We start from the raw sequence: 27,761 nt of genomic DNA, 5'->3' as shown, positions 1-27,761 counted from the left end.
TGTGTGAACAATGCCATTTACTTCCTTTCACTGGTGTTACATATTTTGTTGTTCTTTTTTTGGTAAAGTGCCAGGACTCTTGGAGAAAAAGATGGATCATTTCTTAGAAATGAACTGCAACAGACAACAGTAGAAAAGGAGACAAAGGCCTGCAGCAGGTTGGGTTTCAGTCAACCTCTGTTCTCCCACAAGGTCTTAAGAACTCATTTCCTCTTTCGTGAAACCATTTGTTTGACACTGTGGAAATAAGGATGTGAAATTAATTACCACCATGTAACCAGTGCGTGCATCACCGCAACCCAGATGGTTACTGCAAGTAAAATTGCACCTTGCAGTCTGAGCATCTCTGCTTATACTTCTCTACCCATCCATGGGAAAGACATAGGAAGATGCAAAGGGCTGGGGAAGAAAATATCTTTCCAATTGCACAATTCTGGGATCAAGAGTAACAGAGCAGTGTATTCTGGGTCTGGTATTTATAGGTCTGGCACTCCAGGGGAATACCTTGGAGGCTGAGGAGATGTGTATGGGATGACATGAAGCTTGAGAAGCTTTCAGCAGTTAGCGGAAATCCCCAGTGTCAGACATTCACATTTATCTTGTAGGAGCTCTCCTCCTTTTGCAGTCAAAGCTAAGCACAAATCTTTGAAGGAACAGACCTGACTCTAGTCAAGTGATAATTCAAGTCATCCTGATGCTGATACCCTAACAAATCCAGGGATATTCTTACACACTTTGTGCTGTCATTGACACAAACTCACTATAGAAGCCACAGCCGAACAATGCAGCTGCTTGATACTACACGATACTGATGGGGGGAGTTCTCATTATGGCCAAATTACTCCAATAGTTAAAACAGCAACACCCAGGTTATTAAAAGCTGTTGTAAGGGGGTCAGTACGTCACTGGCTCTGCACACACACAAGTTTTGTTCCTAAAGGAGTATTACTTACCCCATTTACACCCTACTAGTACCGGACAAGCTGCGTGCCTTGTTCTATAGTCACCCTCACCACTTCTGAAAAGGTTGTACCAAAACACTGCTGTTCCCTGGAAAGTGAAACCAGACCTGGGTTAGTCAGAACCTGGACAATAGAATTATTCAGGTTACAGTAAGGGGGAGTAGGGAAATGCCTTGAAAGCATTTTAACATAGGCCACCACTGACAAGACGTGAAGAAACCCTTAGTCCCACTCGATGAATTCAGCCATGGTCAGAGCAGAGAGTTCTACTTGAATACAAGTTTTTAACAACAGCTCTATGTAGACACTGTTCATATTACACATTGTAAAGCAAAGGAAGCACCTCTGCAGACTACAAGATCAGCTAGAGCTGCCTAGATACACAGCTGCCTGTCCATCAAGATGCAGCAAACAGCACTTTGTCACATCAGTGACTTTTAAATGGATGCTGAACTGTAAAGAAGATGAGACTATCAGGAGAAAGGAGAAATCAAGCCAACACATTCAGACTTACCTTCTTGGGCCATATTGCTGCCCCAAAATCTGGGAACACTGTAGCTCCTCCAGCTTCTACATCACTCATCTGAGAAAACAAAGTCCACAAACTCTGTCCATTTACAAAGCTTTTCGTATATGCAGTCCCACAAGCTAGAGTGCCCCAAGCCCTGACAGAGATTCCTGCTCGCACCTCTATGGAGGCACTGATGAGGAAAGGATGCTCTTCCACCAGCATGAACTGCAGAAGTAACAGTGCATGCTATTCATGGCTTTTGTTCAGCATTTCGTCTAGACTATATATAATCCATTGGACAGTCAGCCGCCAGAAGTTATGTACCTGCAGTGTTAATGAAATACTGCTCTAGAACAAGGGAGAGGATTCAGAGACGGGCAGCTTCAAGAATTTCATTCTGGTTTATGACCCAATTAGGAAAACAAGTGTCTGTTAAACCACATGTTTCCTCATAAATTGAAACCATGTCTTTGGAACTGATGTTTGTAATTTAGTTCATGCATCTTGGTCAACCACTTCAAACCCTACAAAAGTTATTAGAAAACCTCACTTTCTGCACTGATTCTCTGCTGTTCACCAGTGATGTTATGCCACTTCAAGTGCTTTATGCATTGCAAGCTTCAATACATACAGCTATATGACTCTAAAGAAAAGCATGTATCTTTATCCTTCGCCCTTCTACACTGGAAGGGATTTAACCTTCCTGAATTAATCAGTAACAATGGATTCACTACAAATTCCAGACTTGATCCAAACCCCACCGAAGTTCATGGAAACACTCCTTAAAAATATAAAGTCTTTCCACTGATTTCAGTAAGTTTTTGATCAAATTCTAATTAAAAGAAACAAATGAGTCAGATCCAGCTCCCACTAAACTTAAAACAGCAGAACTACTATTAATACACTCCCCAAGTCCCCACATTCTCTACTGTAACTTGAATTTCTGTTTAAAGCAGATGTTATTACCACTTTGGTGTCCTCCTGCTTGGTACCTACAATAAAAGGGCATAAGATGCCATAGGTGCACAGGTTTCTGGCCCTTCCAACTAGAAAGCATGTGCATGCAACTTCGCAAGTTAATAGCTACGTCTCAGCAACACAACCACTCTTTTTAGTAAGGGTGTTGGTACGTGTACGGTATGTTCTAGACAGGACATACAAGGGTAAATTGCCTTTGACCATGTACAACTGGCAGAGAATAAGGTGCAGATCATTCACTTTCAACTAAGGCTTGTCCAAAAGTCTGAGAAACAAACAAAATACAGATTGAGACAATCTGAAATGAAAGTCTTTTTTTGCAGCAGACTTGCACAGCTACCCATCTTATCTGGATTCTTGTTTGGGAGATTATTTCCTCCCCCTGCCGTATCAACTGGAAGGTATTTCTGGTTGGCTTGAGCTGCATTTCACACAAAATACCAGCTCAGCCATAAACATTCATCACAGGATTTTAAATTTGAAGTTGTATCACTCAAAAGTTAGACCAAGAAGATTAAGTGATCCTAATTACTGGTAAGTATAGGCTGACAAAATATCAGAAGACTACCGTGAAACCATTAGGCCAACTCATATCAGTGGCGGTTCTGTTTGATTCCCGTGTACATGGTCTGGAGGCTGTACCATGCATGCAACTACTGAACCTTTTCAATTCTGCACTCATATCCCACTTGCTCCAAGGTTATTAGCTATGTCTCCTTCATTTGCTGAAGCAACAGCTACGCCAGAGTGACTCCAGCTTTGACAAACAGCTAAAACAGAGGCTGACAGACCACAGCATCAAATGCTGTCAAACAGTGGTGGAAGAACATGACCATCTCAAAGTGGCTGATGGTCAAGCTCTCAGCAGCACACCACGAGTACCCCAAGCACTTGCCTTTGAGAAATAAGCCAAATTCTCCTCTCCCATCAGCAGGAATCCAATAAAGACACAGATTTAATAGCAGGGGATAGTATAGTTCCCCAATAGGGGAAGCTAGGTCCTATATTCAAATTTTCTGTTCTGAGGTTAAAGAGGTTAAATACCACCAGAATTCTCCCAACTCAGACAGGACAGCACCTGATGCTGCAAGAACAATGAAATCCCTGCTTCCAGATGCTAGGGAATCTCTACAAATAACCACTGCACAAGCTGTAATAAACAAGATGCTGCTAAAGTGACACTTAACGTATAAAGGATCATTATACTTACATAGTTTAAAAAAGTGGCCACACGATTTCCAGTCCCTAACCGCTTGAAAGCATCTGGCTCATCTTTCTATAAAATTAAATGAGAATAACTGCAAACTTCAAGCTCACAGACAGGAGACAAACAGAGGTACTTACATAGTTAAGAAACGTCGCTAGCCTATTTCCTTCCGATTTGAGTGTGCTGTCAAAGGGTCGCTGTAACAGACAACAACTTTAACCCAAGTTCCAAACAGGCTCACACTAGAGTTACATATGTGTAGCTCTGCAGAGAGATCCTTAAGCCCAATTTAAAGAGTTGGAATTGAAAGGGGACTATTGATACAGATCAATGTTAAAGCCATTACAAATCACAGCCAGGGTGCATAACTGCATGCACAGAGCACTCAAATGCTATAAGGAGAAGTAGCACTGAAGCAGTTCTTAGGGCAGAGTAGAAGCAAGGTTTTCAGGGCCTGTGGCAGATGTTATCCCAGTAACGTTAACAGGCCATTACTGTACTGGACAGTGATCCAAAGTCAACAACTGAGGTGAATATGAAAAACTCATCTTCAGTGGCTTTAGACACTATACTTGATTCTTGTAGATGTAGAAGTGACTTAAATACTGTCATAAGAAAATGCAGGTTTTGACAGCAGGCAAAATAGCAGAATAGTAATACCGAATTTCTTTTAGGTGGTTACTTATCTAGGACTAAGCACCACATCAAAAAAAATCAAATTCTCTTTATTCTGTAAGAAACACTGAGTTTTATTTGTTGAAGTACGAGATCACGTTGGTGCTAGTTTCAAAGCGGAAAGAACATCTAGAATACCAGTGTGTGTGTCTCCCCTTTGTAAATGCAATTAAAAGTATATTTACATTGCTAATAGGAAGTAATTTCAGCCAGGAAACGTTAAGGTGCAATTTTCTCCACAAAACCATAATCTTTAACATTTAAAGAAAAGAAGAAACCAGTATTAAAGACAAACAGCAAAGAAAAACCACAGCCGCTGTCTCTAAGGTGTTATAGCTCAATCTACTCAACGTGTATTTCAAGAAATAAAATGTCTTTCCTGAAATGGGTTCATAAAAACCCAAGACTCTTGTATTTGCATATGCAGATTCAATCTGAGACAACCTAAAAGCACTGAGATGTATCCAGGTCCACCCGTGAACATCTGAACTTCAACAGCAAAAGACTTCTCTAACTTTCGAGCAGCCAACAAACTCTCAAAGTTGTAATATGCAACTACTAACGTGTCCCTGTGTGAACTGCAAGGGAACGAAAAGCTGCAAGGCTGCTCAGGAGATGGGGAGACACAGCAGTACTTCTGTAACTCCATACTGAAAATCTGTGATGCACAGAGAGCCTGGAGGACCAGTCTACAGCTATGGCAAATTCCACGACTCCCTGAACTCATGCCTGCAGCCAAGGTTACGTTCCAAGTGGAGCTCTGCCCCAGCTGCCTAATCCAAAAGTTAAGCCCACACTGGCCAGTTTGACAGCTGAGGTCCTCGAGTTCAAAGGCTCTGAAGATAATTTAAGAGCATTTGCTTGACTCGGGAAATGAAGCAGTCTTCAAGTTAACAGGAAAATTCTCTCAACAGGCCAAAGCTAAGGAATATGAGCTTCCACAGTGCTGAAGCTCAGGATTGTTTTGTTTTTATTATTTTAAACAGTGCTAAGTTGGGTGGCTTCAACTCTGCACTCAATTATCGGGTTGTGCTCTGGCTTCAGCAATCCCTTCTACCACGTAAAACCACTGGAACAGCCTGAATTAAGCCAGATTCCATTGAAATGACATGGATCTGCTGGAAACCAAGGCATTAGGTGGATTTTATATCCGAAGTTACCAGTCACCGTGGCTGGTCAGTATGATTAGCATGTTCATAAACTGTTCTAGGGTAACAATTAACAATCTGTTCCTCTTTTCTCCTCACTCGCAGCAAACCAGAGCTGTTATCAGCCAGGTAGAGCCCTCTAGTGCCTAGTGTGGATCCGGCACCCACCAGCTGCAAGTTCTGCTCCCTGTAGCACTGCCCTCCTGAACCCAACAAACCCTCTTCAGATGCTATAGCTGCAGCCACGCTAAAGGTTTTGCCTTAGAAGGCCTCCATGACCCATGGAGATTTCCGTAACAGCTACTTTTTGGAGGGACATAGAAGGACATCTCCTCCTCAGCCAGCTCCAGGAAAGTGCTTTAAAATATCCTCCAAAGGAGGACTCAAAACAACCTTGCTGAACTCAGAAGCCTAATGGAAAAACAGGCTCACAACCCAGGGCTTGTAGACCTCAGTTTCCAAATGAAGTAATGGAAAGAGCATATCTGAGTGTATCTTTTAGTGCCTCCATACTGTGCAAGGAACCAAGATAAGCAAGCAGATTTGTTCCTTCTTCCCTTGAACTTTCAGCAGAGAAGGCAGTGCAAAGGCTTTTCAAAAGTCATAATCCGTCCATGCAACAGGGCTATCCATTAAGTGTTTTAACAGAAAAGAGCTTCAACAGTTTCATCTCTAAACATCCTGTTCCCCCTCCCTACCCCAGTAAGAAATAATTGAAAGTGTGGTCTTACCCTAGAAAAATCAAAGTGTGGCTCGTACTGCCCTCCCATTCCATAGTTGGCAACCTACAGTGTGGAAGAAAGAAGCATCGACATCCATTGAACTGCAAGGGACTGCTGCAAAAGACAGCATTTGCTCTCCAGAAATCCAAAACGCGCTTTGAGAAACAGCACTTTGTGGCAAGATTGTTATCTATGGCACACTTAATTTCTCTCTAGCTTGCCAGAAATGAGGTACATGCCTGAGAAACAACCCAAATGTACCAACCTGCAACAGTTCAGCTGTTTTCACTGTTAACCCTGTGATCTGCTGCATTCGTTGATTCACCTTGGCCACAACAGGATCATCATCTTCCTCCAGCCATGAGCTAGGGACAAAGGAAGGATTGAAACATGTTATTTTGGAATGCCAACCACACCACCACCTTTCCCAAGGCAGAAGGATTCTTCTGCCCTCAGTCAGACAGCTGAAAGAACCATTTACCATGCATTTGTTGAGGAAGCTTTTGCTACATGCAAAGCAGTTCAAGCTTTCAGCTGTAGGTAGCTGATGACAGGCATTAAGCACAAAACCCTTAGAGCTGAACTCTTCTCTCTACTTACCTTTTCGACACCCTGTAGCTAGCCACTGTAAGGACACCGGTTTTGGGATCACGTACTGTGGCTCGTGCCAGCTGTGTCAAAAAAATCCCAAGCAGGAAGAAACACATCAACTACAGGATAGGAAATAATTTCCTCTCATATTAACCAAAATCAACACCTGATTTGCCAAACTTCAGTATATCACTGGATGAAAGTTATAGCTCCAACCTAGTTTGGTCTGATTTCATCCTAGTACAGTACATGCAGAAACACAAATGCAACCCATAACTGGCATTGGATCCTCGAAAAAGAATCTGACTGACTGCACGAGCCATGATATTCATTAAATGCATGAGTACTGCTTGCTGAACAGGTTTTGAAGGTACTTTTTTAGACAGCTGCACTCAATATTAACAAGAGGGAACAACAAGAGTTAACAACTTAAGAAGCTCAAGTTCTTGGCAAAGAGAAAATCTTTGGATACTCCATGAATTTAACCAGCCTGCTCCTCACATGGACTGAAAACACCCAACCACGCTCTCAGATGAAAAGTAACACGTGAAAACTTTCACAGAACAAGTTACAAATTATGGGACAGACAAATCCACAGTGGTAAAAAACTCCTGAGGGCAACTCTCAGTGTTCCTATGCTCAAGATGTTCCTGTTGGAAGACGCCTGGAACATCGAATTCACAGAGACAGTTTGAGACATGTTATTACATTATGGAGGTAACTCTGCAAAAGCACAGTCCACCTACACATCTTAAACAGTGAGTTATGTATCACCAGTCAGCCACATCACCACGTTTGTAGGAAAAGTTTGGAACTTGGCAAAGCTGCTGAGGTTTGCTGTGGTGTCAAAGCGATGGCCTAGTGCTAGCATCACACAATGGGTCACTTTGGTTTTCTTGCAGCTGAGAACAAGAACTGGGACACTCCTTTGACTGTAAACACAGACCACATTTAAATTTAACTCCTGCAAACCACACTTTAAATCATGCCTCCTTCCTTCCCACTTGATTATAGGTCACAGAAAGCCTTTTTAGCTGTGTTTTCTTCAGAGCACGCAGTCATTATTTCCTTCATTTTTCCTCAAGTAAGCCTCCAGCCAGATTTACAATCCATGTCAACTGTCTTGTCCCCCATACAAGAGCTCTTGGCACAGTTCTTGCTGCAACTCTGACTCACCGTTATTTTGTTCCAGATTTCTTCTGCATAAATCATAACAGAAGAGCCAAGCTGACAATCTTGTTCTTCACTTGTACAACGAAGCATAGCTTTGGGGATATAATTTCACTTCCCAGACTTTTCATTCTGCTGCCATTTTCAAGCTTGTATACGCTTGCATGATTTCTGCACCTAGCATTTGATCTAAACAAATCAGAACTAAACCAAGCCTGACCACATTCGTTATTATTCCACATCTCCTCTTTCTGATAGGCAGGCTTCTTCATTTAAGACATACAATCTATACCTCACTGATAAATGTGAAACTTCCTCTCTCAGGGTGGAGAAAGCAGCTTTACCACACGTTTGCTGGGCTTTGAAGAATCACAACGCACTGGATTGGTCAGAAGCTTCACCCAGTCTTCCTCTTAGAGTCTGCATCTAGTTTAGCATGTGCCCCATTGGCTTTTCCTTCTGAAATCCTACAGCACTCAAAGGTGCGTGTACCCCCTCCACACCTTACTTTTGCCTCTTCATGCCTGTATTACAGGTAGCACCCAGAATTTGGAGAATAAGCTTCTCATACTTTCACAGCAGACCTGTCCCTATGCTGCACGCTCCAATAGAGTTCAGAAATCTCTTGACCCACCCCAGTCACCTCTGAGGTATTGCCTGAGAAGTTGGAACTGCTTTTTGGCACTGGAGTAGAAGTGATTGCGTTTTGCAAAACAAGCATGCAAAGCAACTTGAATATAGCTCCTCTCAATCATATACAGATGTTGTTTCTCTACAAAACAAGAAGTGTTGGCAAGTGTGAAGTGCAGATAATGTCAAAAGTGCTCAGACCCAAAAGGAGAAATTTCTTGCAGATGCATTTTAGAACAAAGGAAGTGCTCATCTTTGAGCCCAAAACTAACATACTACTTCAGAGTTCTGTCTGAGAGCTTCCATGATTGCTAACTAAAATTTCCTGGCTGAAATTAAGCTGTATTTATTAAGAACCATCTCAGCACAGGGCTTGCACTTTCCATTCCTTCAGCAGTTCTGTAGAATTTAAAGCTATTCCTGCAGCTGAGCCACAGACAGGTTTAGAAAAGAGTTTAGAGAAAATGAGTGCTTTTCTTTTAATTGAAAACTTTAATGTGACTCTTAAGACTATGATATTAACCTCCTACAGGGTCTCATCCCAGTTCTACGCTAGATTATATGAAGAATTCCTCTCACATTGAGTTTTGCTTATATTACTAGTGAACAAGACTTAAGACTTTCCACAGAACTTTGAACAAAAAGGGAAAACCAAAAAAATTAATAGCTGCCTTAGAGTGTGCTTAATTTGATAAAACAGATTAAGTGATATGTTCTATTTAAATATTTCCATTTTATCTGAAGCTCTTGAAGTTTTATAGTATGATGTAATAGAAAAAAAAAAAAATCTCTCATTTACAGAGGTGTGAGTCCTCCCCAAGACAGAAGTGTTCTGCCAACACTCCCATAGCTGGCTGGTAGTCATGGAAGTCCAGTGTCACAAGCAACCCACAGTATTAATGATCTTAGGAAGATTCAGTTTCTCAAAGTGCTGCTAACCATTTATGTTTACATTACATACAGACGGGTAATTCTTGACTAGAATTTTAGTACCACATTTCATAGCAGGAGCTGGAAGAGTGCTAAAATGAACCATTCATCTATAAAAATGGAAATGTTTAGTTTTACATGCTTGTCTTACAGTGCAAGGTGTAGCATCTACAACCAACCTCACACTGTCATACTTCTGCCAGAAAAGGAACAGACAGGAAATCCCACCTCCAGAAAAAACAGACAAGATAATTACTAGCTTTGCATTTTTTAGCTGCTTTTTTCTGTGCAGTCATTAGAATTCACATCATGAATAACAGGAATTACATCAGATGTAGGGTTCTTACTCAAAGCTGCTGCCTTTGAGTTGGATCTATGCTTGGCATACCAGCATATCTAGGTGGAAAAGTCAGACCTAAAGTGCTCTGGGAGAATGATTGCATTGTGCAGTCATCCTCACAAGTACTCTGACCTTCCCAAGTCCAAGATCAGGAATTATTTAAGAGCTCTGTGTTAACTGCATCACATTATTCCCAACAAAGCTGTGTGTGGCTTCAGGAGAATGCCATGGTTCCACCCATGGATACACCACGGCATCTAAAGTGCCTGCCTCTGTGCAGGTCTAGGCTATGGTTTAAACAGAAGCATTGGATTCCAGGTTACCTGAAGCACGCAAAAAAAAAAACAACCCCTAACCAAAAAACCCACAACCCCCGTCCCCCCGCAAAAGAAAGAACTCTAGCTATTCTTGTAGCACAACTTAAAACCAACACTTCATCCCACTTCTGCTGGGCTTTGGGCTTTAATTTTGTTTTGAAGTTCAGCTCCATTTCAGAAGGCAGACTTAAGTATATTGCACGCCTCTCCTATCACTGTAAGACAACCAGTCATCTATTTTACAGGTCTAATCCCTGGTTTCCTAAAAGGTTTCCAAGCCATTTACTGAGAACTTTGCATAATTAAGTGCAACAATGCATAAATACCTTCAGGAGCCTGGGCTTTATGGTCCTACATCACCAGGCAGTTTCGAAATCGTTCCCCTTAGGCTCACAGCTGCAGTGTATCATCTGTAGTATGAAACCAGATCTTTCAAATCCTTTGCCTAGTCTTTACTAAGAGATTAAAGCATGGAATTAGCAGTCATTAGTGAGATTGAAGAGGGAAAACTTACCCTTGGCTTAGCTAGTTGTTTAATTTTCTCAATCTCCTCATCAGACATGACATCATAGTATCGTACAATATGAGGGCTATCCCATTCATCTTCTTCCTTAAAGGGAGCTATGAGCAGATGAGGGTTTCTGTTTCCATCATGATACCTACAAAACAGCCTTTTCTGTCTTCGAGGTGTCTGGAACAAAATGTCAAACAATACATTGTTTGTTCAATCACTTTTCCTGAACTTAAAACAGGCAAGACACAAGAAGAGAGCAAGCTTCATGCCGCAAACACTGTAAAAGCCATCAGCTGACAGCAAACTTAAGAGGTAAGCATGAGTGATTCAGCAATTTACTGCAAATAAAAACCCATACACCACTCAAGATACTACTGAGCACCAGCTGAAACACTAACCTTTCAGAGAATTAAACCAGGTTACAGATTAAGCAAATAACTACACAAACAGCCAGCTGTAAAAAAAGTCTGCTTCTTATAATTAAGACTATGCAGATGGAATTGATTCCTTTCCCTGCACTGAGAATTTAAAGCTGTATTTGTCAAGAGGCACTGGAGACTGGTTAGTTGAAACAATCACCCCAGAAGGACATTTCTAAGATGCAAAAAGGAAGGAATAAAGCGATTCTGAAGTGTGGCAAAGCGTAACCAGCTCTCCATGGAAAAAGCCTGCTAGTGCATCTGTACAGTCAGCATGTGAAATGGCTGAGCAGACAGACTGAGGAGAATCAATTTCCAGCGACCTTTAAGAGGTACAGCTGAGAACTGCTTTTCTGTCTAGGATTAACTGCTAAAGGTAGAGAGGCCAAGATATAAGATACAAATCTCAATCCAGGCAGAGCTACATTATTTTTTTCTTAGAAAAACAGCTTCACAGAAAGAAAAACTTCACATGTCCCACCAAGCTCAATCACCCTCGTGTAAAGGCAGCAGACAGGAAATTCTTGCCTTTCTCTTACCATTTTTACCCCTTCACCTCTGCAAAGGGCCTCATAGATATCACGCTCTGGCAAGTAGTCAAGAGGCCTCTCATAGGCACCACTTTGCACCACTGGTTCTGTTGTTGTCATGGTCTTGTTTGACTTCTCTTTCTCCTCCTCCTCTCTCTCCTTTTCCAGCAACTTCTCAAAGTACCGCAGATTACTGCCTGCCCTCTCATGAGTACTGTCTTCATGGGAAGAAAACCAGACAGAATCAGTGATTTAAGCAATCTCAGGAACCGTTAAGACAAACAAGTCTTTGTATTAAGACAGCAATAATTCTCCCCTTCTTAAAGCACTATCAGGCAACCAAAGGCATTGGCTTGTCTGCACTAAAAACCAGCACCAGGAAGTTTGGTTTTGCAGAGAAAAGGCAGGCATAGTCTGCAAAAGAATCTTTTCCAGAAGGACTCATCACAAAACCTGTATTCCAAGAAAAAGAGAAGGAGTTTTTGGTCTTCACATCCCTGCTTTTCTCTCAACTTTTCTGTCAAATTCTTCCCAAGATAAGCAGAGATTAAGCTAGTCCACTTGTTGCACCCCTCCTCTCCACCATGCTTCTCATCTGCACTGCACAAACATGCTGTAATCAAGCACTGTGGAGTCCCAGCCACAGACTTCAGTCCCAAAGACTTACTCCAAAGTCAGGAAGCCCGGACACGTGTGTAACCACTAACAGCCCACCCCCAGCATCCATCTCTAGATGTTTGTAACAGGATTACACAGGAGGTATCCTGCATCACTAACATCACTGGACCTACCATTAGTAATTTACTAATGATGTTGGTATGAATCATCAGATCTTTACCCAGCAAAACCAAGAAGGAACAATTCACTGTTCACCAATGCTTCTGGACACTTGCACCTAGAACAGTTTCTTTCCCTTCTGACCCTCCCAAGTTTATTGTGTTTATCTTATGGAACTAACCCAGGCGGCCACTGAAATAACCGCTCATTAGAGCTCAGGCTAATAGTGGCCTGATGAGGAAGTTGAGCCAGAGCAAAGGAAGCTGCTGCTCCCAGGGGGACTGCCAAGTCTGTTTCACTGTTTGGTGCTGATAAGGATTTACATTCTGTTGCAGTGCTAAACTGTATTGCAGAGGGAGCTACATTCAATATTCATATTCTTGTACATTTTAATCTATGAATCCCAGTGTCTGCAGAAACTACTGATACATTTTTCAATAGAAAGGCTTCACCCACGCTCAGGATGCAATTAACATCTAAAGTAAGAACCACCACTGATTAAGAAACACAAACGCATAACACAGTAGATGTTAATTCTAATTGGGGAGGCTAAACCTTTCCAATGCAGGAAGCAGGCAATGTTGGACAGGAAGCAATGCTTATTTGCTTACTCAAGAGACAGCTAGAAACAGACCAGAGATACAAGGAGGTTTTAAGAAACTCAATCTGAGTATTCAGTAATAAATACTCTAAGAGCTCAGGCAAAGTATTCTTCTGGCTTCAAAGAATACCCATACTGAGGAAGCAAGAGGAATATGTGAAGTCAGTAGGACTTTCACAGAAGATACAGCACTGTCTAAACCTGTGGTAGCCTTGATTGCCACTTCAGACAACCTGACCAAACACATCTCAGGACACCGAAGCAAAGCACATAGGTCCTGCAGCCAGACCCACATCTGATCTTAGGTAATAAGAGCACAGACTATAAGATAGCTCGTTAAAGACATTTCATGTATAAGTGGACTGTGTTCTTTTCCAGGACCTATAAGTCATCTGGCAGGACACCCTTCCAGTCAGCTCAGCCATATGGACCCATGGCTGTTCTTGGCTCTGCTGCTGGCAACACTCCCCAGTGCTCAAATAGCAGGTCTTTTGTTCTTACCAAGAGATATCAGCCGCCTGGTAAGCTCCATGGCTCTGTGCAAATCCCCAAACTGGAAAACAGCATAGCTGAGATAATCTAGGATCTCCACTTTGCTGACTCTCGTATCCTCCCCCTCATCATGTTGTTTTAAGGCTTGTTCCATCCAGAGTACTGTGTGATAGTAGTCTCCATCATTGTAAGCAGTCCTCCCCATACCAAAGCAGTCACCTACTGTCAAATAGGACCTATATTTTGTTCCTGAAACCAGAAAGACAGCATATTAAAAGGAATATCAGTAAATACACTTTTATCATCCAAAAAGGGTTCTAAAAGACAATCTTCAGAGTTAAAGATTAAATTCTATCCTAGTTCTGTGGCATTAATTCCTTTGGAAACCGAGAGAAGTTTAACATAGAAATTACAGTGTCAAGCTATTGTGTTATAGACAAAGGCAGAGCAGACCAACAGCTTAACAGGTTTTACTGAACCTACGAATTAACACTGTTAGATGATCAGAGAAGCCTGACTACGTACAGAGCTGGTTTGTTTGCTCTTTACTGGAGATGCAAATTTGTGCTTAAGCAAGCTGATGGTTATTTAGGCAAACTGGGTATCCATTTGACTGTATCTGCACTGATTTCCAGTTGCTCCAGCTGAGCAGATGCATAGGTAAGACTTAAAATTAAGTTCATTGTTAATAACTTACATATAATAACTAAAACTGTTTTGTCAGCTCAGCTACCCACTCTCTAATGAAGCCTATTCAGTTTTAAACAGTGTGTTGCTAGCAACCATAGCCTGCTCCAGTAAGTCTCTCACAAGCAGCAGCAACATTTATCAGGGCTCAGCTGCCAAAACACTGAATCATCCCAATATACCTATGGATTGTCCAAAACATCTTTCTGTGGCAAAAAATATTAATCCCCATTTCACAGATAAAGAACAGGAGCACAGTTACTTAACAAAAGCCTCATTGGAAGACCACTTCCTTCCTTGTAAAGGAAAAGAGCCCTTTGTGCACTTACCTGGTAAGTTGCCTCGAGAGAGTGTTTCAGGATCCAGTTTGTACGTGTCCTGCAGGCGCATCAGGGCCTTCGCAGCTCCAGTCTCATCCTCTTCCGTTGGGAAGAACTGACGCTGAATTGTAAGATTTGCAATAAAGCCTTTGCAGTGAAAGGGAAAGATGTTACTTTCAACATGTGAATAAGTATCAGTACCAGATTAACACAGAAGAGGAAACATCTGCTTTGTTTTGGGAATTGAGATGCAAATAATCCAGACTTAAAGCCTCTTATTAGGCTCTCAAGTTATAAAAACATTCTTTTCTGTCCCATTTTGAGAATACAGCTCATGAGCAAGAGATAAAGGATAAATATCTAAACCCCTCAGTTTTCTTGTGCCACACAATCACTAAAGTACAATGTGAATCTAACGATCTTCATTTTCTTGTCTCATTTTAGCATGAAAACTTAACAGCTTTCAGCAGTTCTCTTGCAATATCCACATAGACAACTGCAGATCATAGCACTAGATAATGATTTCAGACTCTGTACTCCAGCACCTCAAATGTCAGCTCAGGGGGCAGAAACCCGGATCCAGGATCCCCTAAGTAAGAGTAAGGCCTTACTCAGTGAGAGGCTTTTAAACCTGAGAAGTAAGACCAGGAGACTCTTAGAAATGGAATTAAGTGCACAACATAAACATATCAAGGTTATGCAGCAGGCTGGTTGGGCAGATGTGGGGGCCATCAACTGAAGGAAAACCACCCAGCCATTTCCAGTCATACAGCAAGCAGAAGTGGCAAAAGACACCTTTAGAAAAAGAATTAGACTGAAGTACTTGATAGAATTGAGTACTTTATTTCCATCTAGAATTACTATTCCAAAAAGCAATAAAAACCTTGGCTGCAAAAAACTTCCAACTACCTAAACTTTGGCATATGCAGAGTAGAAAGGGAAAACATGCAGTGTTCTGCCTAAAAACATAGCCTTTTCTCCCTTACTTACACAGAGTCCAGTGAAAATAAACCTCCATTTAAAAAAATAAGCTCTGGAAGGAAATTCAGGCAGACACTTTGACAATATGATGCAAAACCAAAGATGAGTAATGGAAATATTTGATTTAGAAGGACAGATTTATAGATAGCAATTTTTTATTATCCTGTCATCAACAGACTGACTACAACATCTGCCACCTCTTAATGCTGGGGCTGATGCAAATTCCTCCAGTAATTCAGTATGTGTCTCATTTTGATTTCTTAAATCTTATCTACTGATCAATGTGGTCAAAAAACAATGGTCACCGAGAGAAGCAACATACTGGGAAAGTAGATGAATAAGTTTATATATAAAGGAACATAAAGCTCAAGATCAGGGATAAAACAATAGTTGCCAACACAGCTGACAACTTCAGCATATCCTATTCTTCCCTTTTCCTCAAACAAAACCAGCAACACCTTCTTTAAATCTTCACCGAGATGTGTTTCAGTGGCAGGTTTCACTCACTTGGGTAACCAGCAAACAAGAGCCAGTCCTTAGTTTAAATTTCAAACAAACTTGGCAATAATATTTAAGCCACAGCTGCATTTGCAGCTTTCCAGAATACAAGGATAAGCAACTCTGTTGTAAGGCTACCTCCTGCTATCCTCTCCCCTGTAACTCCTTACCATTCGTTGTATCCTGAAGAACCAGGTTTTCCAATTCCAGCCAGTCAGTATTTAAACGCTTCACCAGCTTGTACGCGTTTACAGGATGTGCCAGGTACCCTTCTGGATCTGAGGTTGACTTGCTGGTCAGTACATCCAGTTTTTCAGCCCAGCTGGAATAATAAGCGTACAACTCAGGCTGAGAACAATTTATGAATGCATGTCTTCCTTCTTAAGTCATTCTAATTACACTAAAATAAATTTATTGCTGTTTTTGCCATCATAACCAGCTTTCAAGCTTTCAACTTCACAAGGATAAAGTGAAATACAACTGATTTATTTATAACAGTATTTTTATTTTAAAAGGTATTTGTTTCCCTGCTTATTACTTTAAGCCTTACTACAGCACGATCATCTCGCAACAAGTCTTAGCCATCAGTTTCCAGCATACTGCACTTCAAAAGATAATATATAGCAAACAATCACTGTGTCATTTATTTCTTAGTAAAATTACAAGCATAAATGGAACTCCAAGAGTTTTTTAGCTTTGTGGAAACTAAACCATAAGCTTCAATTTTCAGACTGGAAGCCCTCACACAGCACAGTAGCAGTGCTGTCAGTCATCTAGGTTGTACTGCAGTCAGCTTCAAAGCAGTAGTGGGAATCTTCATTCTCTGTGCTATAGCCCATTTGAACCACCAACTATGATGCTGATACTATAGTGAGAATTCCTTCTGTTGTCCTTCATACTATCCCTTAACACAAACACGCGGCCAAGCTGTGCTCCTCTCTGCAGTACTTAGAAAGGAAGCAAACACTGCTGAGATAAGCTAATAACTGAACATAGGAAATCCCCTTTGGGCCTGTAATCTCAACCTCCTTAAAACATGAATGAACTATGGTTACGAACAGCTTTACATAAGCACAAGTAACTATTGTCAGACTACCTGGCTCCTTTGCACCACAATGTCGCAATAGAAAACAAGAGATGACTCTCCCAGAGCTCCTTGGCAGGGATACCAGGTTAACACCACAAAACCAGTCTCACCTGCACTCCTTTTTAATGTAAACTTTCACTACTTCTAATATTTACTTTGCACACAGTAAATACAGTCAGTTTCTATCCTCTTTACATCCAACTGTGATTTTGAATCACAAACACACCTCTGGAGCTAACAGACAAAATACTGAATGTGTTACCATGTTCAAATGAGGAAATTTAGCACCTCTGTTACAAAGCATATGCCTCATACAGCAGCGGGGTGCTCAAATACTGACACCATGATAGAACAGTCTTGCTTACAAATACAAGCCAACTGAAAGTTTAACACATTAAAAAAAGCACTTGCATACATCAAGCCATAAAAAGAGACTTTTAAAGACCAGTTTATACCCAGATTGAACTGACATTCTCTTTCACAATATTTGGATACTGCTTCACCTCAGAAGGGCAGCTTTTAAAGAAATGAACATTTGTGTACACAAGTGACAAGGAATTCCTATCATTGTAGTACTCCATCCCCATCCCCACCCTACAACCCCACTCTAGCCCCATCCCCACCCTACAACCCCAGAGGGAGACCAAACTGCTACGTATAGCCTGGAGTTTGGAAATCCTTTGGAAAGCATGGCTCTATTTAGAGGCACTCAGCTTTTCCAAATCTGGACCTCATTTATAATATTCTAGTGTCATGCCCCATTAGATAACAGTTATCTAGCTGCAAGTACTAACAGTCTTCCTAAGGGACACAGAAAACTTTGCTTGTCAGCAAGAGCCTTTCAAGTGATCTAAGCAATCAGGATAATGTCCAAGACAGGCTGTAGCCAGGTTGGCAACTGAGGAGAACAAGGCAAGAGAGCTGTCCCTGAGGGTAAAGCCAACATGGGAAAGAAGCCAGGGATTTAGTGTGCACTCCACAAGATGCCACTGGCACTTTGCCATTATAAGCAGTGCTACCACAGGTAGCACAGAGCACTGGTACTCAGAAGCATTCAACTCACATGGAGAAGCTTCTCCTGACAAGAAGCCTCTCCTTCTCCAGAGAAGCGCTGTAATGGTACAAGGACAGGGAAGAGTTGGAAGAGCCCAGCAGACAGTTCCTAAGCAAGGAGACAAAGTCTAAATGAAATCTGAAGCAGGGCCCCCTTTTTGCAGGTTTATGGGAATTACAAGCAAGTTAGTACCTACAGTCTCACTGTGATTAACTACTGAGGAAGTACTAACAAGATCTAGCAGCAAAGAGCGGTGACAAAGGTGTGGTGTGGTTGAACACAGATGAGCCACTTTATCACCCTTCATTACACAAACTTCTCCCCCTACCTTTTAATCTGAGCGAGCTTGCTCTCTTCTGCTCTGATATATTCCTTTAAAGACTGTACCAAGTCCTTCTCCGCATAAATCAGGTCTGTCATTTGACCTAAAAACAGGAGTGAGCAAATGTTAATCAGAGCTAAAAAAGTAACAATTTCCAACAGCACAGAAGACAGACTTGAAATGCTTTAGGGCCATTAAAATCACCACAAAACAGACAAGGGTGTGCACTTCAGTGCCCATAAGCCACAAAAGCTGTTATACACACAGCCTTGATGTTCAAAAACTTCAAGAGGCTTTTAAAATCCCACCTTCAACGGCTCATGTAGTTTTGCTGTGACCCTTCCACTGCCTCTGAATTACTTTTAGTACTCCAATTGTATGTAAGACTCAAAAGAAAGGTTTGACATTAATACAGCTATTGAACGAAAGCAACAGAAGATCCAAGTAGTTGCTATATGTAGAACAGATGCTTTGGATACAGACTGGGTCACACTATTAAATTATTAGCTTAACCATTGGCATCACTTAAAATTACAGCTTTTCAATATGAGTAACTGTGTAAACACAACATTAAGTACAGAGGAATTTCAGACTAACATTTATAGACTGACATACACACTTTCTCTTGATGAGCATTAGTGGTAATTGCTGGCATGTCAATCCTAATTGCTATGACAAACTTTGATTTCAAAGACCAACCACTGAAAGATTGGATGAGATTTACAGCTGCAGCCACAGCTTTAGTTCCAGCATTCCAAAGTAATTATTAATGAGGCACAATTAAGTAGATGGAAGTCAGCAGGTTGCGCTATTTCCAGTGTTAAGGAAGGTTCAGAAACAGGTAAGTGTAAAGAAAAGGTGATCCTTCACAGAGACTTCGTACAAAAAGCTATGTATTTTAGGAAAAGAGAGCCAATTAATACACATGTAGTTAAATACTGTTTAGCCGACTCCAGAGCAGGGGAGCATGTGCTGGAGGTTGGTAGTGAAACACCACCCTGCCTTGCTCCAGCTGAGCGGTTCCACACAGCAGTGCAAAAGAAACCATCAGGAGTTTTGAGTTTTGCCATTCACAAGCAGTTCCACCAAGCTCAACGCATGTTCTGGAGAACAGCCAGTTGTAGTTAATCTCCAACATGTTTACAGGGGAGAACTCCCCACACTATTCCACAGGAAAACATTAGACCAAATCACAGCAGACAACTCCATTTGTGCTTATTTCTAAGCTCTACCACAATCATACTTGGTTCTACCACAGCTATTCAAACATAAGAACTGACAATTTATTTTCAACATTTATAACAATGTGAATTCCTCAGGATTTACTCAGGTCCTACAAAACACAAGTGGGATGTTAATTTTTCCCTTCTGACATCTAACTCCAACTTTAAGACAGGAGATTTCAGCTTCTGCCAAAGAAAATATTTTACATCTTTATCACTTCCATTCTTTTCACAAATCACATCCACGACTCAGCTTTTTAGCAGAAGGTTTGTGCTCTGTTCAGGATGGCAGCAGGTGCATAATTCTTAAGACACAGGCACTGTCTTATTTTACTGACAGAGCACCCAGAGACTTGTATATCATGAGTAACAGCACCTTGTGACTGTCAACTGCAAACGTCGCACTGATGCAAGACTTGCGACGCAGAACAGCATTAAGGATGCAAAAGGATGGCTTTTCCTAATGCAGACAGGGTTTGAAACTAGCAATTGCATTAACTACATCACAACATCGTGCGTTGGTTCTTTCCATACCTATGGATGTGAAGAACTCAGCTTCTGTGTGCCAGATCAAGAGAATACAGGTAAAGAACACCAACTGCAGCCTGGGCTTCATCTTCCAAATAGCTCAAACCTGTAACGAATTAAAAGGAAAATGAGGAGTAAAAATTATTAACTTGTGAGGAAAAAAACCCATGGCATGGGGGTTGGAACTAAGGTCCCTTCCAACCCAAACCATCACATGATTCTAAGATCTTCATCTTGTGTCATTTCATCCTCACGGAAAATTATTTAGGTACTTGAAAGACTGAATTCTAATCAGTAAAGCTGAAAAAAAGAGTAATCTTCAAGCATAGAACCTGTTACTTAACAGTTTCAAATGCTATCTGTTATACTCTTTGGGATTTACATGGAAGACACTGCAGCCCATGGGAGGCCCACATGAGAGAAGTAATGGAAGGAGTCTACCGTCCACTGAGATAGTGAGAACAAGATCTTGTGCAAGGGCAGCTCAATGCCTTCCACATCATGCATAACTATAGCTGGAAAATAAGAGAGTACACAAGGCTGATTTCTCTTCCAATAATAATAAAAGGCTAAATTAAATGGTCAGACTTGTAACATGCTGTAAAACTCAGTTATATAAAAACTGTCTAGAAATACAAATAGTGGGAAAGCCAAATAGAGAAACAGAGCATTCTGTAGTGTGGCAGCGGTGGTTGGAAAAGTTGAAAGTGAAATTTCCAGCTCTGCTTATTCAAGATGCGTCATCCCAGCATATTGGCCTCTGGACGTGGCCATCATGGCTTCTGAATTTCAAAGGCTGTGCCAGGTTTGAAACCCAGGCCCTCAAGACGGTGGCTGCAAGCAGACTGTTGTGTTTCCAAGAGCACAGCCCACCAAGGGCACGAAGGGAAAGCCCATCTGAGCAGACAGGCAGGTGGTGGACGAGCGAAGTCAGGGCTGCAAGGTCTGCGCAGAAGAGCCTCTGGGGAGCTGTACTTTTCCTGGCAGATCTGACTGATGGCCAGGACTGCCTCTTCCAGGAAATTCATGAGGAGCCTGCCCTGCATCTGGAGCAGCCCACTGCTAACCCCAGAGCCGCCTGTTCACTGAGCAGGAACCACCACGGCCAGCCCCCACATATAAGCACTGATGCCCAGTGAACACCGAGCTCTCCCAACACCCATGCACACACACGGTGTCAAAAGGAAGATGACAACTGCTCACCTTAATTCAACTCATTGATTTATTTTCCCTTCCCAGTGTAACTGGGCAAACTTTTCAACGGCTTTAACCTGCCAGAGGGGAGACTGAGATGAGCTCTGAGGCAGAAGCTCTTCCCTGTGAGGGTGCTGAGGCGCTGGCACAGGGTGCCCAGAGAAGCTGTGGCTGCCCCATCCCTGGCAGTGTTCAAGGCCAGGTTGGAAACAGGGGCTTGGAGCAACCTGCTCTAGTGGAAGGTGTCCCTGCCCGTGGCAGGGGGTTGGAGCTGGAGGAGCTTTAAGGTCCCTTCAACCCAAACCAATCTGGGATTCTATAGAACTGATGGCTGGAAGCAACTGCTTGCAACCTGCTCTTACTCCAATTACAGTAACCAACAGGCAGCTATTTGGAGCAAAATGGAATCACTTAAATCTGAAGAGAAAGGGCAATGGAGGGGAAAAAGGAAGGAAAACACATTGAATATAAACACATTGACTATAACACACCATCAGTGATACAACCATCGCTAAGAACATTACTAAGAGCTCTGTTCTCTTCTCTGTATTATCACACAGCAAGATGATTGTTTTTAAATTATTCTTTGAATTACTTTGGAAGCCTACATAAGCAATCAGAAACATTCACCACAACAGTCTGCAAGCATGAGTAAGCAGGAAAATGTCTCACAGCATCATAATAAAGTCTTCTTTCCCTCTTCTGTTTCTCACCCCCCTGCAAACCACATATTCCCAAACTGCTTGTTTAAGTTAGTTCAGAACTAGTACATGGGTAATCTGAGAATTGAGTAAAGCTGAATGAACAGTACCACGCAGAGGTCTGCCAATATTAAAAGCCACAATAAGTGATGTAGCAGAAAGCACAGCAAGTCAGAAGCACTTGGGAAGTACATTAATTTGGATATATTAAGCCACAACTGTCCATCTGCATTGCCTGTCATCGTTTCACTGACTGCTTTTCTGGATGTGCTACACAAAGCCTGGCAAAACAATTACAAGGGAATTTTCCAGTTAAAACACCACAACATTCTCTGCCCTGCACCTCCCCACCATGTTTTCTCATGGCTGAGGATATCTGCCAAGAACACTTACTACAGCTAGCAGCTTGTCTTTATAGCAGATCTTTAACAGCTTTGCCATCCTACTCAGATTTACTTGAGTCAATAAACAGAAACCTCAGTAAACAGAGAAACAGGCTCTTGCTTGCACAAGCAGGACACCTGGCTGCAGGGCTTTCATGCTGTTTGTACACATTCTTTTCACAGCTGTTATTTGGGGAATCAGCACAAATAATGACTTACAGGAGGATGAGCATGATGCTATAAGCACATTCGTGGACAGCACGAGCGTGTATGCGTACACACACGCATGCATGCCCGCCCCACCATATCTAAACCATCTGCTAACAAAGAGGGTAAGAGGCAGAAGAGACATTAGCACCTCCTACCTCAATAACTGAGAAAAATGTTTATAAAGCCAATGTGTTTTATTCAGAGAATGGAAGAACCTAGTTACGTAGAAATGCCAGGTAAGAAGTCTGTGTAGGATAAATATTGCCTACGTTCCTGGCTTTGTTACAGCAGCATCTTCAAATGAAGAAGACGTCACGTTGGACACGTGAATTTAGGATCTCCTTTCTTTTAAGTGAGCATAGTGACATTCCTCTGCAACAGACTGGGCAGAGACACTGGGTTCAGTCTACCTTGGATTACAAACCGCCCCCCATGCAGGAACTGACAGCAGATAGTTCCCCTTGTCCTGAGCTGGAGCTGTAAAACAGCCCAGGACAAGCAGCATACCACCCTGGCTCATCAGGCTGCATCAAGTGCCATCAGCACCGGGATCCTAAGGCCATGTGTACCTCAGAGATGAGCGCTTACACCACTGCTTTACCTGCGAGACAGTTCTTCTTGTAGTGAGAAGCTCCTTCAGCAACACTGGTAGAACAAAACTTCCCTGCGAGCAGTAACAGATATTTAGTGTTTTGCTCCTTTCCTTCCCTTCAATGTGCCCAGCCAGCAGAGCTGAAAAGCTAACCAAATGGATATAGTATGAACACTTTACCCCTTTTGAGTATAAGCAGTGAATCATTGCTCCCATTGGAAAGAGTGCTGTCAGGCTTCAGAGAGCACTGGCAGAAGAGAAAAAGGTTCTTCTAGACAAAATAAACCAGGACGGAATTTTTCTCCACAATTTAGACCAAATGCTTTACTAAGCTTTCTAAAAAATCTGAATCAAGAAGATACAAAGACATGGACCTGAAGTTAAAAAAAGAGTTGCCTGCATATCTGCCAGGGTTATCAGTTTCTCACCCACTCTGAATTTCTCACCCACTCTGAATCACAGGGGATTGAAGCCAGCTCCCACTCAAGCCAAAGGAAGGACTTTTTTTTCGGGTCAGAAGAGGAAACAAATACCCATTACTCATCCAGTCCCTTTAGGGCTCCCACTTCTGATTGAACTGATAGGCTGCAGTCTCTTTTGTATGTCACAGAACAAGAGCATGATCCTCACAGAGCCTTCCTTTAGACAGGAGGCTCCATGCTGAAGCTGGAGGCCCTAGAAACATTAACATACACACCTCTTCACCCCACAAAAGAGTCTGAACTACCACAGTGCAACAACTTACAAGCTGATGCTGCAAATAAGGGTTACAGCTGCCTCCTGTGCTTGCCTCTGCTATTAAAGACACCTGGAAAATCACTGTTAGAATTGCTGCCTCCACATCTCTAAATTTGAAGTATCTTGGTGAACTCTAACAAGCAAATGACTACTTCAGAGTCCCCTCAGGCCACAGATGGATTCTTGGTGCAGATACAGTTGAGGCCCACACGCCAGGCTCTGAAGAACAGTCCATCCTCAAACAGCAATTTGAGGTTGGACTCTTGGATAGGGCAAGTCTGTCTGGGGCTTCTCCAAATGCCAGCACTTTCCATCCACTGTCTTATTGCTTGCAGACACAGGAGAAGTAGTGAGCTGGCTGTGCAGACGGCTTCATCCCTTTCCTCCTCCACAGAGCTTCACAAGTAGGCAACAACTTGCTATCAGTATTGACAGCTGTAGATAAGGCTAATTATATTTAAGTGGAAAATATACAACTATAGTACAACAAAGTGCAAGATTTTTTACTTTAGAGCCAAAAAATGGGCTTAATTGTAAACAGATTTTTCAGGATGTTGCCAAGGAAGAGCTTCTCGCAATACCTCTGTAAGAAAAGCAGCCATAAAAAACATCCAGCTTGTATCAGTATTTGAAGTCTTACCTGACACATTAGCCAGGAGATGCCTGGCACATGATGGCAGCTATGAAACTACTTAAACTATTAAATCCTAAGGAATTAATTTAATTAATTTAATTAATTAAATCCTAAATTAATTTTACCCTAAGCAAGCAAGCCTTTACCATTGGCTGAAGACTTCAAAACAATTCAGGGCCAAAATTCATCATCCACATGAACTCAGATGCTCCAATGTTCAACCATGCCTCTGACCCAAAGAGCTTTGTCAGCATCCCACCCAGACCGTGCTGTTTTATCTTGAATTTCATGTCATGATTCACGACACTGCCAGTGCAGCATGCAGTGAGTTACCTTGCTACAATGAGCCAGCTTTCAGGCATACCCAGGGACACACAAAGCATTGCTCCCTTTCAATATTAGGTGCCTCCTTGCAAGTGAATTCCCTTCTCTTCATCATTAAATAACTGCTTCCCAGCTCCTTCCTCCAATACATGTCAGATTTGCTGCTCAAAGCAGCTGACGCTAACATCACTACCTTCCTTGCCAAAGGGTTTCATGTGCATCTGAAAACAATTATAATTGCCTAGCAAATAATACATGATTGCCTGGTATTTTGCAAGGCAACCCAAAAGAAAAGGAGGACAAGTTGTTCATTTGCACACATTAACACAGATACAGTACATTCACACAAAGCTGCATGTACTTCTAGTATAGAATGGCTTGTGTTACCCTTCACTATAAGAACAACCTTAGAAGCTGTAATCATCTTGATTAGCTCCAAACAGGTTTTTTTAAAACCATAGCAAAGAATGTTTCTTCCACACTCCAGCAGGCCAGAAAATCTGTGCTAGTCTAAAGCACAGCAGAGCTGGCTGCATCTTACCCTGCAGCATCTGCAAGCTCATCCCATATGAAGCAGCCTAGAGCCAAACCCCAGGCTGTTAGTGAAAACAGCAAGACTGCATGCTCTTTTTCCACTAGAGCTTATTTTTTTCGTCATTTAAGTTTAAACTGCATTTTACTGTGCAAAGCCCAGAATTTTATTATACCATAATACTTCACATAATCTTTCATGTGCTCATATAGCATAAAAATCTTCCTGTTTAGAAAGGTTTTTTATATGTCAGTGAACTGTTTCTTTCACTCAATATTGTCAATTTAATTAAAATCAGACATTATCTCAGAGGTGCAGGGATTGACTCTACTCCAAGATCACTCTGGAACATGTTTCATACCACATTCCACATTCTTATTTCTGAGACATACAGAAAACCATACACAAAAATCAGAAAATAGGAAAAACATCTATGTTTACAGCTTGCTGCTCTGGAAGTTTGCCAATATGCACAGCATGGAAATTATAAACAGATTGGATTCCTGACTTAAAACCTAGACTGAAAAACTTCTTATACTAACTGGGAAATCATGCTCCCTCTGCTGTTACTGTCCCTGAAATACATAATCATACGCTGGGCTCATGCTTCCTGCACTGCTTCCCAGAGTATGACTAGCTCCATGACAAAAATGAATCTCAAGAAATTATGGCTTAAGCAAGAAGTAAAATTCATGCCTGTTAGTGTCAGAGTAATGCCAATTTACAACCGCAGAACAGCGTTTTGCCTGTAAAACATGACTTATTGGTTGCTCTTTATATTTACAACATACCTGCAGGATTATTTCCTAGGTCCGTAACACCAGAAAGGTGAAGTGTTATCCTGGTAAGGGCTGTTGGTGGCACTTTAGCTCAGCTTCGTTCTCACAGACCACCTATAAAATTAAGGAGCAAGACATCTGAGGTAAAACATCTTCTGCGAAAGCCTACCTTCAGTACTTACTACTGAGGAACAGAGGTGATTCCTGGCTAGGAATATTGAACATCACAAGGTCAAACAGCTCCAGAGAGTCTTTATTTACACATCCTCTTTCCTCCTGGCTTCCAGGTCAGAAGGGCAGCTTTTGCTGCTTGAAATAAAGTTATTCCTGCCTGGTCAAGCGCATGTTTTGCATTGCTATGGCACAGCAGGCTCCTGTGCCCAGCTGAGCGGGGGTAACACCCGAGGCAGTGCCTTCAGGCCAGGCTGCCCTCCACTGCCCCTGCGCTCCGCTGGCTCCTTACCCAGCACATCTGTGTGCTTTACAAAAACAAGGGCATGTGCTTTTGGGAAAACAAATCTCAGGTTAAAGCAAAGTGACACAGGAGTGGAACAAGTGGTGTTTCAACACCTTTATGAAGCTTAAGGCGTAATTTTGAGCCTGCGGCAGGCTGGAAGCGCACGTACAGCCGGTTATTGCAGTGACTCACAGTAACCTTTAGAAGTGGTAGTATCAGTCACATCTAAACCCAAGGGGCAAGGAAAAGGGGAACCAGCCCTGCCACAGCTTTCAATGACACCACTTCGAACCTCTTCACCCAAACCCGATGGTGTTTTGGGGTGTCACTTCGCGCACCCCCGGCCACGCTGCGGGACCCACCCGAGGCAGGGTGCACACGCCAGCCTGCCGGCTGCTGCCCCCGCCGTTAACCCAGCACCGAGCCGCCGGACGGACCCGCGGGCACCCAGCACCGGAGAACACTCTCCTCGGGGGCCGGGGGAGCACGGACCCGCGGCACCTCGAAGCTGGAGCCCGCTTTCCAAGCAGCTCCCACCCGGCTGCCCCCCGAACGCGCCCGAGCGCCCGCCCAGCCCCGGCACCCAGGTTCCCAGGGGCGACCCCCGCAAGCCCGCCGCGGCCCCTCAGCGCTTGGGAATGGGAATGTCACCTGCAGCCCGCCGGACGCCTGCCCCGCTCACCCGGCCCCGCCGCGCCTCTCGCCGCTTTCTAGAACCGCCCCGGCCCTTCCAGCCGCGCCGCCGCCGCCCGGCCGAGCCCGCCCCCGGCCCGCTCCTATTGAGCCGCCGCCACGTCCGGAGCACCGCCCGCAGCTCCGCCTCGCCGCCGTAGTGCAGCGAGGAGCGGCGCACACCGGGCACCGCTGCGCCGCATCATCTCGGGGTCTTGAGGTGGTACCGCTGGTCCTGGGGTGCAGCCGCGGCGTTACCGGCTAAACCCGGGTACCGCAGAGAGGTTAAAGAAGTTAAACAGCTCCTGTAAACCCGAAGTGCTTTATGAAA

General features: G+C 42.8%; 1 protein-coding gene across 7 annotated transcripts; it reads right to left on the bottom strand.

Annotated features, from left to right (window-relative positions):
- P4HA2 (prolyl 4-hydroxylase subunit alpha 2) lies at positions 1 to 27,509 on the bottom strand. Of its 7 annotated transcripts, none has more exons than XR_003994082.1 (17): positions 27,410 to 27,509; positions 26,314 to 26,415; positions 20,221 to 20,320; positions 18,470 to 18,566; positions 16,171 to 16,322; positions 14,531 to 14,668; positions 13,524 to 13,763; positions 11,654 to 11,862; positions 10,696 to 10,872; positions 6,804 to 6,874; positions 6,469 to 6,568; positions 6,213 to 6,266; positions 3,662 to 3,727; positions 2,440 to 2,465; positions 1,477 to 1,545; positions 954 to 1,050; positions 1 to 237 (listed from the first exon to the last, which is right to left on the bottom strand). XR_003994082.1 is itself a non-coding variant. In XM_030503790.1 (17 exons), exons 3-17 carry the CDS (start codon positions 20,300 to 20,302, stop codon positions 167 to 169), a joined length of 1,683 nt encoding a protein of 560 aa, XP_030359650.1. In that variant the 5' UTR covers positions 20,303 to 20,320; positions 26,314 to 26,415; positions 27,410 to 27,509; the 3' UTR covers positions 1 to 166. The 7 variants fall into 7 exon arrangements, 5 of the variants coding, with proteins under 5 accessions (XP_030359650.1, XP_030359649.1, XP_030359645.1 ...); XM_030503790.1 differs by lacking the exon at positions 2,440 to 2,465 and adding an exon at positions 3,796 to 3,855; XM_030503789.1 differs by lacking the exons at positions 2,440 to 2,465; positions 3,662 to 3,727 and adding an exon at positions 3,796 to 3,855.
- Positions 27,510 to 27,761: the final 252 nt, after the last annotated feature.

Source organism: Strigops habroptila, chromosome 12 (assembly GCF_004027225.2).
Source record: "Strigops habroptila isolate Jane chromosome 12, bStrHab1.2.pri, whole genome shotgun sequence".
NCBI classification, from domain to species: Eukaryota; Metazoa; Chordata; class Aves; order Psittaciformes; family Psittacidae; genus Strigops; species Strigops habroptila.
The sequence above is the reverse complement of the archived record's forward strand: the minus strand, read 5'-3'. Positions and strand labels throughout refer to the sequence as shown.

What these genes read in the sequence shown, in the direction of transcription:
- P4HA2 (XM_030503790.1), bottom strand. Translation starts at nt 20,302, where the DNA reads ATGAAGCCCAGGCTGCAGTTGGTGTTCTTTACCTGTATTCTCTTGATC. An exon ending in TGAGTTCTTCACATCCATAG is followed by an intron (nt 18,567 to 20,220) that starts GTATGGAAAGAA and finishes TCCTGTTTTTAG; the next exon opens with GTCAAATGACAGACCTGATT. An exon ending in GAGGTGAAGGGGTAAAAATG is followed by an intron (nt 10,873 to 11,653) that starts GTAAGAGAAAGG and finishes ATTTTGTTCCAG; the next exon opens with ACACCTCGAAGACAGAAAAG.